An 11,445-nucleotide genomic window follows, 5' to 3' on the forward strand; every position below is an offset into this window, starting at 1 on the left:
TATATATATATATATATATATATATATATAAATGAATGTATGTATGCATGTTTGTCCGCTATGCAAATCTACAGTTTTCGAATTAGAACAACCAAATTTGGTATACTATCTCATGATTCTCTAACTTAGATCAATTTTATGGAAAACCGGTTCTAAAATTTTTCTAATGTTCGCCTGTCTGTCTGTCTGACTGCGAACTACTCACTCATTAATGGACCGATTTTCTGGAAACCGGTGTCAAAATTTGCCTAATTTTCAAGGATGGTGTCGATGAAGAATAAATTAATGTGAGAAAATAAAAATAAAAATAAAAATAAATAAAAAAGGGGCCCTCATACAAAATTATTTAAAAATGGTCCTTTTTTACAAAAAAAATTTTTGGGGGGTAAATATTACTATTCGGGGAAAAAAAACATCGTTTACTACGAATATTCTATTTAGTCACCCAAAAAAAAATATTCTGCAGTTTAGCGGTTCCTGGTTCATGCTAGAGGATTTTCCTCTGAAATAGGGCCTTAAGAAGATGTTTTAAACTGTAGAGGAATATCCTCTAATCATGAGACTCTAGATTCAAGATTGTGCAATCCTCTTAATATTAGAGGACATTGATTTCCGATATTCACCCGAAATAAATAAAAAAAATTATTTATTTTGAAATTTTATTACTATTTTATAACTAAATTTGTTTCTTAAGATGTAGTCTATGATTATAAATATTTTTTTGTATTGGAAAAAACACTTACCTTGGTGGGATCGAACTCGGGACCTCTGGATCGTGAGCCAACTGCCTTACATGGTAGACCACTTCTTAATTTGATGTAAGTGTTATATATTGTCTACATAACCAGCGCAAATATATAATTTTCCAAAAATCATCTTAATAAACAAATTCAGTTTAAAAAGAGTAATAAAATTTTGAATTGGATATAAGATATATGATATAATATTTCTTAATGTCGGGTGAATGTCAGAAACCAGTGCCGGCTTATTATGAAATTTTGTGTTCGTAAATATATTTATGAAAATAATATGTTTATAAAGTTAAAACGTTAAAACATTCTTATCAAATCCTTACAAGGGCCTCAATAGACAAAAATAAGAAAACGTTTCTTATGGCATCCCTAATAAATAATGATCGGGACCTTATCCGGTTAGCCCTAATAAATAAGTATTTATGAAGTTAAAACATCCTTATCAAATCCTTACAAGGACCTTATTAGATAAAAATAAGGAAACCTTTCTTATGGAATCCCTAATAAATAATGATAGGGACCTCATCAGGTTAAAATAAGGAAATCTTTCTTATGGCATCCCTAATATATAACTAATGATCGAGGACTTATGTTATATAAGGCCATTCTTAATAAAGACAACAGGCAATAGGAACAGGGAATAAAAATCAGAAATCAATGTATATAAATGCAGAATAAACAGTGACACAGGCAATAGACACAGGAGTTTCCGTCACGTTGGAAATTATGTGTCTATTGCCTGTTGCCAACAAATCATAACATTCGAATATTTTAGGTTGTAATTAACGATTTTTTATTATTTCCTGTTCCTATTGCCTGTTGCCTGGCATTGTGCAAGGGGCTGAACTTTCTACACGGGCGTCTCGTGTGGTAGCGTACGCATCGCGTAGCTAATAAGACGATCGTCTTTTAACTTTAACGCGCGCGCCGCAAATATCTAGCATATCCTCTTATTTTAAGAGGCTAATAGTTGAATTTACTGTAGAGGAATTTACTCTTGATTATAGCTTACGCATCCACTCATTTATAAAGTAATACGTATTACTTAAAGAAGGATATTCTTCATATAATGTTTTTTTTGCTTAGAGGAACTGCTAAGAGGAATTCCCCACTTATCGGCAGAATATTTTTTTTTGGGTGGTCTATTTATTATCGAAAAAATTAATAATTATTTTCCATTAATTATTAATCTTTAAATAAATAGTAATTCATTTTTGAACTAAACTATTAATTATTTTAATAATAAAGAATTTATTTCTACTAATTACCAATTTGCAAAAAAAATTAATTCATTTTCACCTAAATACTAACTTTCACGAACTAGAAATTTTTCTCTGACAAATTACCAATTCTTTAAGTAATTTATATTTCACTTTTATTTAAATATTATTAATTTTTATGTAAATAGTAATTTTTTGTGACTAATTACTAATTTACTAATTCAATAAAAATTTTATTTATTATTTCTAATTTCGTGAATAATTAAAAAATAAAAAATGAAAATTTTTTGCCGATCTCTACTTAACACTACAAAATCCGTGATATCAGTACAAAATTACCTTTTCAAAAAAGGTAAAAAAAAGGTGCCAAGTACACGCAATGTATTTTGTAAATTCAAAAATCCAACCTAAGTGATAGCTTTATTTCTTCTTCACAAAATTATGTTACCTAACTCAACTCAAGTGACATGTATTTCAAAAAAAGATGTGAAATCTTTAAATTAAATTGCGCCAATTGCAAAGAGAATATGTATATTGCTTTGAAAAATAATTGTCGTGCAACTACTTTTAAAAAATAAAACCCAAGTGGTATCTTTGTGTTCCTATTCAAAGGTCTTCCTATTCCAACCCAAGTGGTAATAGCTTCTTAATTCTCCTGAATCAATTTTTAATATTACAAAGAATTATTTTAATCATAAAGAATTAAAGAAGTAACGGTACAAAATAAAAATATTTAATTAAAATAAAATAAGTAAATTTTTCTTGTAAAAGAACTTGGCACTCACTTGAGTTAAGTAACATAATTTTGTGAAAAAGAAATAAAGCTACCACTTAGGTTGGATTTTTGAATTTACAAAATACATTGCGTGTACTTGGCGCCTTTTTTTTACCTTTTTTGATTATATATATACTTTATGATGTACGAACTGAAACGGACATTATTACTACGTGCATTTCACTATCAAAGAAGCAATTAGTGATAAAAATGCTTTGAAACTAAATATATGTGATAGTTAAGTACCTTTAACTGTAATGTAAATGTAAATATTTTGTCCTTAAATTATAATAAATTATACTAGTATCTAATGGTTACACGTGTAGTCATGAATTTGTTCCACATTTTTTTCACGCGGTTAAAAATTGTGTAAATAAAGTCTGCCAGTACAAAAAAAATACGTAAGAGAAGCTCGTATGTTGTAAAAATATTTATTTCATATTTATTTTGCTCTATTTGCACGAAAAATACAAGAAAAAGTAAATTTATTATCACGCGGATAAGCTTGATGTGCTCCACAAATCAACCAAAAAAGTTAAGAATAATGTAATAAACCTAATCAAATAAGAACTTTTGGCTTTTTTTATGTATCATATCATTTCATTAAATATTATAGGAAGATATATTTTCTGACCTCGTATAAAAAAGATCGTGCAATAAACGCAAAAGAAACTGCAATAAAAAGTACCGCGCAAATCGAGAGATGAGTGTATATTATATATATTATAATTAAAAAATGAGTTTCTGTGATATAAAATTATAAAATTCAAAATATGTAAAATAAACAGAATTCATAAATTATTTTATATTGCGATAAAAAAAACTAATGAGTTTACTGCGGCTCTAAAGTTTATTAGGATGCTTTGATATGTATAATTTGTTTAATTTATACTGAGGACGGCCTAATGTCAGGCCGAAATGTCTGTCAATTAAAGATTAAGACAATAACGTAACCTTGTTATGCCTCCTTTTCACTTAATTATTGATTTATAGACAGAATAATTTTTTAAATTATTTTGAACATAATATAAAAATCCCACTTGTATCTTTTAATATATGAGGCATATTAACACATATCTCGCTTAGATATAATAAATTAAGAAATATTGTGTTTTTTAATTTATATATATTTTAGAACAAGACATGTATCTTAAGAAAATATTTGAATAAAGATTTGCCATAAAATTACTTAAAAATCTACTTAGCCACACATAGATGTAACAAGTTTATAGTATAATTGATTATCAAGTTTTTCATTTTACACTATTTAGTTGCAGTTTAATTTTTTTTTAATTCTGATTTTGGAAAATATAAAAAATACTCGCTTACTTGTCGTTCCATTTGATGAAAAAAATCATCAACTGGGTATAATACAAGTCCAATTTTACTTTACCACATCTATACTTCTTCGCTCGATTATTCTTGCCTTTAAGAACAAAAAGTTTCTTTTTTATAGAGAAGAGTAAGTGAAGGGTACAGGGGCAAGACAGGATCAAAGTCCACTTTTTGTCAAAATTGATCTGGTCGTGCTATCTCGCATTTTCAAAGAACTTTCATTATTCTAATTCATAATTATGTTTTGATCAAGAACAGTTATAATTCATTGGAAAGATGTATACTGTGCAATGCTGGGGAAAAATGATTACACTCCACGCGCTTGTGGGGAAGAACTATCAGAGTCCAACATACAATATAAACACTAAATAAACATTATGCATTCCGATATTCACTGTCAATACTTTTTTTTTTAATAGCTTCCTAAGATATTTGATATCTTGAAACCTAAAATTGCATTTTTCTCGAAATTACTCCGGATGAACATTGATCGCTTTTTCCCTTTTGCCCTTCAATGTTTTCAACACTGGATCCACGATAACACGATTCTTATACATGTGGAATAAACTCACCAATGGACAGCGCAATCATCGGCTTGCTAGGATTCGGTTCGACAACGATATTCTCCACAATCGACCTTATAGGATTGTGCGTTTTCCGTGCGATATCGGAGGCGCAAACGTTCCAACATTCAGTTCGGAAACTGGGCACGGACATCTTGTCGCTCGCGAAGAAGCCTCTCGGAAGTTTTATCTGCTGATTTTCGCCGCGGTAGACAACCAGCGGACGCACGTGTATGTATCTCCAAGGGAACGTTTACGTTGCCGCTCGACTCTCAGATATCAATGTTCACTATCGACGGCCCTCATACAGCTGATGCACTATCGATACGATCGACGATTCTGGTGCAGCTGGTTCTCCGTCACTGAGCCTCAATCGCGTCAGCGCGCTAATAATCAAAATGCTCGACGGAGGCTGGAGGACAAACGAACCGGTCGGATTGGTCCGTTCGGCACCACACCTTCTTTTATAATTAATTAAATGGATTCTCTACTTATACGTAGGGAAACGTAGCGTATCGAGCAACTTCGACGTAGTTGTCATCGACGCAGGTACAAACAGAGTGTGCCTCACCGTTTCTCCGTTTCTCCTCCGCCAGTCTCCGTCTCTGTCTCCGTCTCCGTTGCGCCACCGGAGTTTAAAATGTAACGTTAACTCCATCGGCTCTCTATTTTGTTGCATCTCTCTAATGTTTATGCAATTATACCTTGTAACTGTTTACTCCGAGTTACCAGTCGTAGAGATTATTCGAGCGCTGTTGCTGTTTCGGTTCGACGACTACGACAACGACGACTTCGCGAACGTGCGTTTGCTCGTTAATTGAGTTCAACGCGGCGTTCCTCCCACTGCATCTATACGCTCGGCAAATGTCAGGGATGAATAAGTAAATTAGACGCAAAAATGATTGCTATCTGCGCAAAATCAAACAGAAATGGTCAACTGAAGAAGCACATGCGCATAAAAGCGAAATTCATCATTTCTCGATTCCATTATTCCCTTAATTTCTTGCAAACGTGCAAAATAAATTTCATTATAAGCTTCTATTTTTCGCTGAGAAAAAATTAATTAAAATAATGATTAATTTTCTATGTAGGGGAGACCGGGGCAAACTCGACATGATTTTTTCAAACGCAATTTTTAACAATTAATTAAAATTTTCAAGCAAATTTAATGGTACACATTTAAAGAGTGTTTCTTGAGGTACAAAATTGCTTAAGGAAGTTTTGATGCACGTTACTTAGTTTTGTCCCCAAGAAAAGAAAAGTGACGCAAAGACAAATTTTCAAATTGAAAAATGCCGGGGCAAACTCGACACTTTGCCTGATCGGCACAATTTGATCTGGAAGTTATTTTTTATTGTCTGGAACTAAACATACATTGTTTATCGTGTATTTAGAAAGTACAAAAATTCGGAATTAAGTAAAACAATCATTGAAAATAATGAGAACAAAAATTGTTGAACATTTAATTGTTTTCATCTAAACTCATGTCTGAAAAACAATTTATGCAAGTAAATTTGCGATTAGACGTGCACACACATTTGTCATGGGCTATATAGCAGCATGACAAGCATCGTTTGTTATTAGGAGCCGATAAAACGGGGTGGTGTCGACCGAACGTCGTTTTTCACTTTTGTCACTTCAAAGATATACAAATTTTGAAAATATGCAAAAACTATTATCGGATTCGTACAGAGCATCGAATTTCCCATCAAAATCACTTACCGGTAGATTCGCAAGAGTAAAACTCGATGAAAGAGTAGAAATTTTCGAGAGATCAGAAAAATTACTTTTTACCATCAAAAACGTTTATGTTACGCTAAAAATTACGTCATAACTCAGAATGTCACTAAATTCCATTGATAATATAACACATAAAGACGCATTTACAGTAGGAAAGGCAAGTTTCTACGATAGATTTAAATTGGCAAAAAGCTTAGTGTCAAGTTTGCCCCGGTGTCGAGTTTGCCCCGATCTCCCCTATATAATCACTTTAAATATATTCTTTATTATTATATAATATATATGCTATCTCTAAGCGTTATGATATATATTTTTCTTCAAGCTGTTATTACGCTAGATTTAATGTAGTACTGACCTACTGATAATTACGTATATAACATTTTCATGCATCATATAAAGTTAACTGAGTAGACGACGAGCGACTGCCAAATGTCGCTATTGGAAAATGCAAATTCAAATGAAATTGTAACAGCACATAGATATACATATGGATTAAATAAAGCTTCAATATTATATTAAAGCGCGCACGGAACATTCGCTCTGAACTCGGTCGGCAATTTTGCATAAAGACGAGCGATATTTCTTGTTAATACATATTGACGATATTATATTTGGTGATAAATTTAGGAAGATAATTAATATGAGAGAAATTGAAACAGATTTTGATATAAAAAGCACAACCATGACATCCACGATGGCAATATTAATAATATAAGTAATGTACAAAGGCTTAATAATTAAAAGAATTTTTAAAAAATAATATTTTATTTTAAAAACTTCATCTAAAGACTACCTATTAATGTAAAAGCTTCAGGAACTTTTGTCTCTTTTAATTTTAAATTGCTTCGTCAACGTAGAGTTCTTCGCAAATTAAGCTTAGATTAATTATACATGTTGCAGAAATCTTATTAATTAATTATGTTAGTTAATTCCATACAATTAATGATACGAACTTTTGATTTTACTTACATAAATTTTATTTAATCGATTCTATGGAAATCTATTTTTTTCGAATTTTAATCTAAAATGTTTAATTAATGAAACATTTTTAATAATAACTAAATATTAACAAACTTTAAGAAGTAATATTACTTTTTAACATTTTCTCAGGAAAAAAAATCAGTGTAGAAGACTCACTGAAATAATCGAGATATTTGCTATTAAAATCAAAATAGAGATTCCGTGCGACGCATATGATACATATATTAATAAAATTATAAATATATCTGTATCTGCCGGAAATACATTTTAATTTTTACATCTTAATATTTTAACAAATATTAACTTTCAACAAATATTAATATATTTGTTTGTTGTTTTCAAATCTATATTTAAATCGAGATATCTATTCAATTTCGTACTTGTCAAATTTTTTCTCTAATAGAATAAACCATCTGAATGGACGAAATAAAACATAAAGCTAATTAATATCTTGCCTTATAATATCGAATGGGATTCATCGTATTAAGAATTATAGGCCAAACATAATAAACATCACAAGTGAGGCTTATGATACAAATTGAATATAAGAAACCAATTGCATTATAGGTATTAAAAGTTTAATCTCAAGATATTGTTACTTACCAGAGGATCAGTAAAAGGAGATTAAACATATTGCCAAAGCTTTGATTTATCTCAGCGTGCGAGCGACATTGCAACTATGATACGCGCGATCACGAATTAAATCTTAAGACAGGGAGTTAAATGCTACACACTTGCTTTATTCTACATAATAATTAAAAGAAATAAGTTTTGTACTATTTTTGTATAATATTTTTATTATATTTCTATATTACGAAAGTATTAGCTTTAAATTTAAAAACGTATTTTTACGTATTTTTATTCAATTAAAAAATTTTTCATATTTCTACGCTCGTATCTCATAAGTTGAAAACGTTAAATGAAAGCATGATGTATCATATCAAATACTATTTTATGAATAATTTTTTATATCAAAAATTTTATCAATGCTTTTACATGCGGCCATTAGTCTTATTAGTAAATATATTTTTTTTAAAAGAGGATTTGTATATAAAATTTTTACTAGGATATGTTAATGTAAAAATATTTGAACCGTAAAAAGATATGGTTGATATATAAAAAATGCAATATTAATTTAAAATTAAATAATATTAAAGTTTTTACGTATTATGAAAAAGTATTTTTCCTAAAAACTTATTTTTCAAAACTAATTTTATATTACAGGCAATGGAAATATCAAATTCTCTTAAAAATAAGGCCATTAAAGTAATTAAAGAATTTTATTACATAAAATGAATATATTTATCATCGCACGTAACAACAGCAAATTTTTTAATGTGCTTAACATAAAATACACATTTTACTTGTATTTTATTTTTCTTTTTGGTAATTTTTACGAGTTATTTGTACACATCATTGTCCGCGAAATTTTGTGACGAGCTATTCACGATGTTGAAAATCGAGGACATCCTTACTGAATCCTACAGAAAGCTCGCGATGTTATATTTTTAGAAAAATAAAAGTGTTCTTTTTCTCTCCGTTCTCTCTGCCTACCCGATGGATTCTAATGGAAGACAAAATCAACTGGAAATTTACTAAATTAAAAGCACGATGGAAACTTTTTAGCGAGGTTTTCCTCCTTTCAAAATGAGTCTCTTCAGAAGGAATGCTGCGACGCCGGTTTCGGTGATGTTGTCAAACTTTATCGGGCTGTCGGGACTGGGCCAAGATGGAATTTCACGTTTCGTGGCGCTATTTTATAAGATGCGGCACGTGTGTCGAACCAAGGCTCCTCTCGTTGGAGGCTCGACTCGCTTGCTATGCTAAACACATTGGCCTCAGCAGGATTCCTTTACGACGAACAGCGTCTCTCCTAGCTACGCGCTCTTTGAGATTCCCTCGTAAACTTTCCTACTACGAGACGTCAATCGATACTGAGATATATCGGACTTTTCTTCGAGACGAGAATCCTGAGTAGGAAGTAATGTTATAGCAATGATATTTCTCAAACGTGCAACGCAAAATATTACCGCGTTTAAAAAGGAGATCGTATAACGTATCGTATAAAACCGTAAAATGTCACAGCACGAAATATCGCTTATGACCATAAAGATAAGAATTTCCTTTATATTAAATCTATCAATGCATATATAGCCTTTATCTATTAATTAAAAAATGCAAAAGCCGACTCTTCAATTCAATCTTGCCATTTTTATCTGTTAAAATTGAAAATCAAACGTTGATTGCGGACGAACGATATAAATTGGCATTTCTGTGATGCAATTTCACGGTCTAGCTAAATAGATTACAGTTCGATAGAGCTTTATCCTGAATAAATTTTGTGCAGAGCTTTGCTCCCTAAATACTAGCAAATTATCGTTTTAATAAATAACACTGATAAATGACCGCGATCGAACACGAACCCCAATCGCAATGTAAGCTGTATGTAAAAAATAATGTATGGAAAATTTATGCAAATACTTTGGAATGCTTATAATATTTTTAGTAATCGTAATCTGTGTGTCTAGAATTTTATTATAATTAACAAGTTCAATTTTGCATTTAAACAAAATAAATTAAACAAAATAAATAGCAAAATAAATTTTTATTTACTTGTAAATCTTAAAAAATTCTTGAACTTTAAGAAAAGGCTTTATCGAGTACGTCATTTCTCATTAAAAATCCACATTCCGATTCGTCATCCCATTATAGCTAATTAGTTTCGTTAATGACGTATTTAAATACGTGACATCACACGCTGAGATATACGTCTCTGATTTCTTTCGTAAGGAGAAATTATTTGAATTTCATTATTCTAGTTCCTTAAAGAAGTTGCGTAGTTGGCTCTTCCTTGGAGGCTCGTCTCTGGTTGCTATGCTGACCACGTTGACTGACCCCAAAAAGACTTGTTGACAGCGCTTCCGATAAAAGTGTCTTCTTTATCGTATACCGTTGCCAGAAACTGACGTAATAGTTCTTGTCGGTGAAATTATTTTAATTTCAAAAATGCAGAATATAGGATATGACAAATATAATTTTACCGACAAAAACTGTTATAGTTTATCTGGCAACGTTACGGTAAAGAAGACATTTTTGTCAGAAGCGCTATCAACAAGTCTTTTTGGAATCAGTGGACTGCATACCGCCTGTATCCGTCGCACAACTTTTCCCCATTATAATACTTTAACATCACTCTGACATTGCTTTTACGCATGTTTCTATGTAATTTTGACATTCTCTTTGATTCTTAATTATTCTAGTAAAAATAAGTACAGACTATAATCTTACGCATTGAAGAATTCTTATTAAAATCTGCATATTTATAAGAACTTCTATTGAAAAGAAGTATCGTTGATAATAAAGTATAATGATGATCAGTTAATAACTAGGTTGTCAGTGAAAAACATATTTGTATATGCGTCACTGTCGTATTTAATTCCAGTGTGTTATTTTCTGTAAATAGGCAATTAAACACATTCCTTTGCGTTTAAACCGATTTTTGCGAAGACAATAATGAATAGAATTATATGAAATTAGTTGCATTACCAATCTCTTCAACATTCGAGATCTTAACGTTCATTTAACATGTCTTTTTTAAGAGTGAATAACACAAAAAGCTGAACAAACAATAACAGAAAAGCATGCGACAAGAGACTATACATTATAAAAATAAATTCGCGTAATTCTATGGCTTTCGCGTACCGTATTTTAGAGCACTCGAAATATCGTGTCTGTGGGTCGACTTGATGTATGCATGAGGAAATGTCACAGTATCTCGACGGAAACTTGCGGAAGAGTGCAAGCTCCGCCGCGTGCATTACGGCCGCAGCATTGTGTTCCGTTTCGATTCAATCCTCGTGCCATTCAACGAGGCGTCCGCGCTCACACCCTGAATCGAATGTGGCGTGACAAACGCGAGTGAGAGGCTGTTTGCACGTAAGAAACGAAAACATATGCTAATGAATCTATTGCCGATATCAGCCACTGCGAAGTAAATAACACGCAGCTATTATATACTTCGTATTGCGTTTTAACATCTTGATCGAAATCCGAGAAATTCCATCTCCAACAGCCTTCGG

General features: G+C 31.3%; 1 protein-coding gene across 1 annotated transcript in view; it reads right to left on the reverse strand.

Annotated features, from left to right (window-relative positions):
* LOC112465753 (tyrosine aminotransferase) overlaps window positions 1–5,017 on the reverse strand; it is a 21,798-nt gene extending 16,781 nt beyond the window's left edge. The window contains exon 1 of the mRNA XM_025033475.1: window positions 4,655–5,017. Within this exon, the coding sequence (XP_024889243.1) occupies window positions 4,655–4,799 (145 nt within the window). The 5' untranslated portion in view covers window positions 4,800–5,017. The remainder of the gene's footprint in view (window positions 1–4,654) is intronic.
* Between the last annotated feature and the right edge of the window lie 6,428 nt (window positions 5,018–11,445).

This window comes from Temnothorax curvispinosus, unplaced genomic scaffold (genome assembly GCF_003070985.1).
Source record: "Temnothorax curvispinosus isolate PA1 unplaced genomic scaffold, ASM307098v1 QBEX01015484.1, whole genome shotgun sequence".
NCBI lineage: Eukaryota > Metazoa > Arthropoda > Insecta > Hymenoptera > Formicidae > Temnothorax > Temnothorax curvispinosus.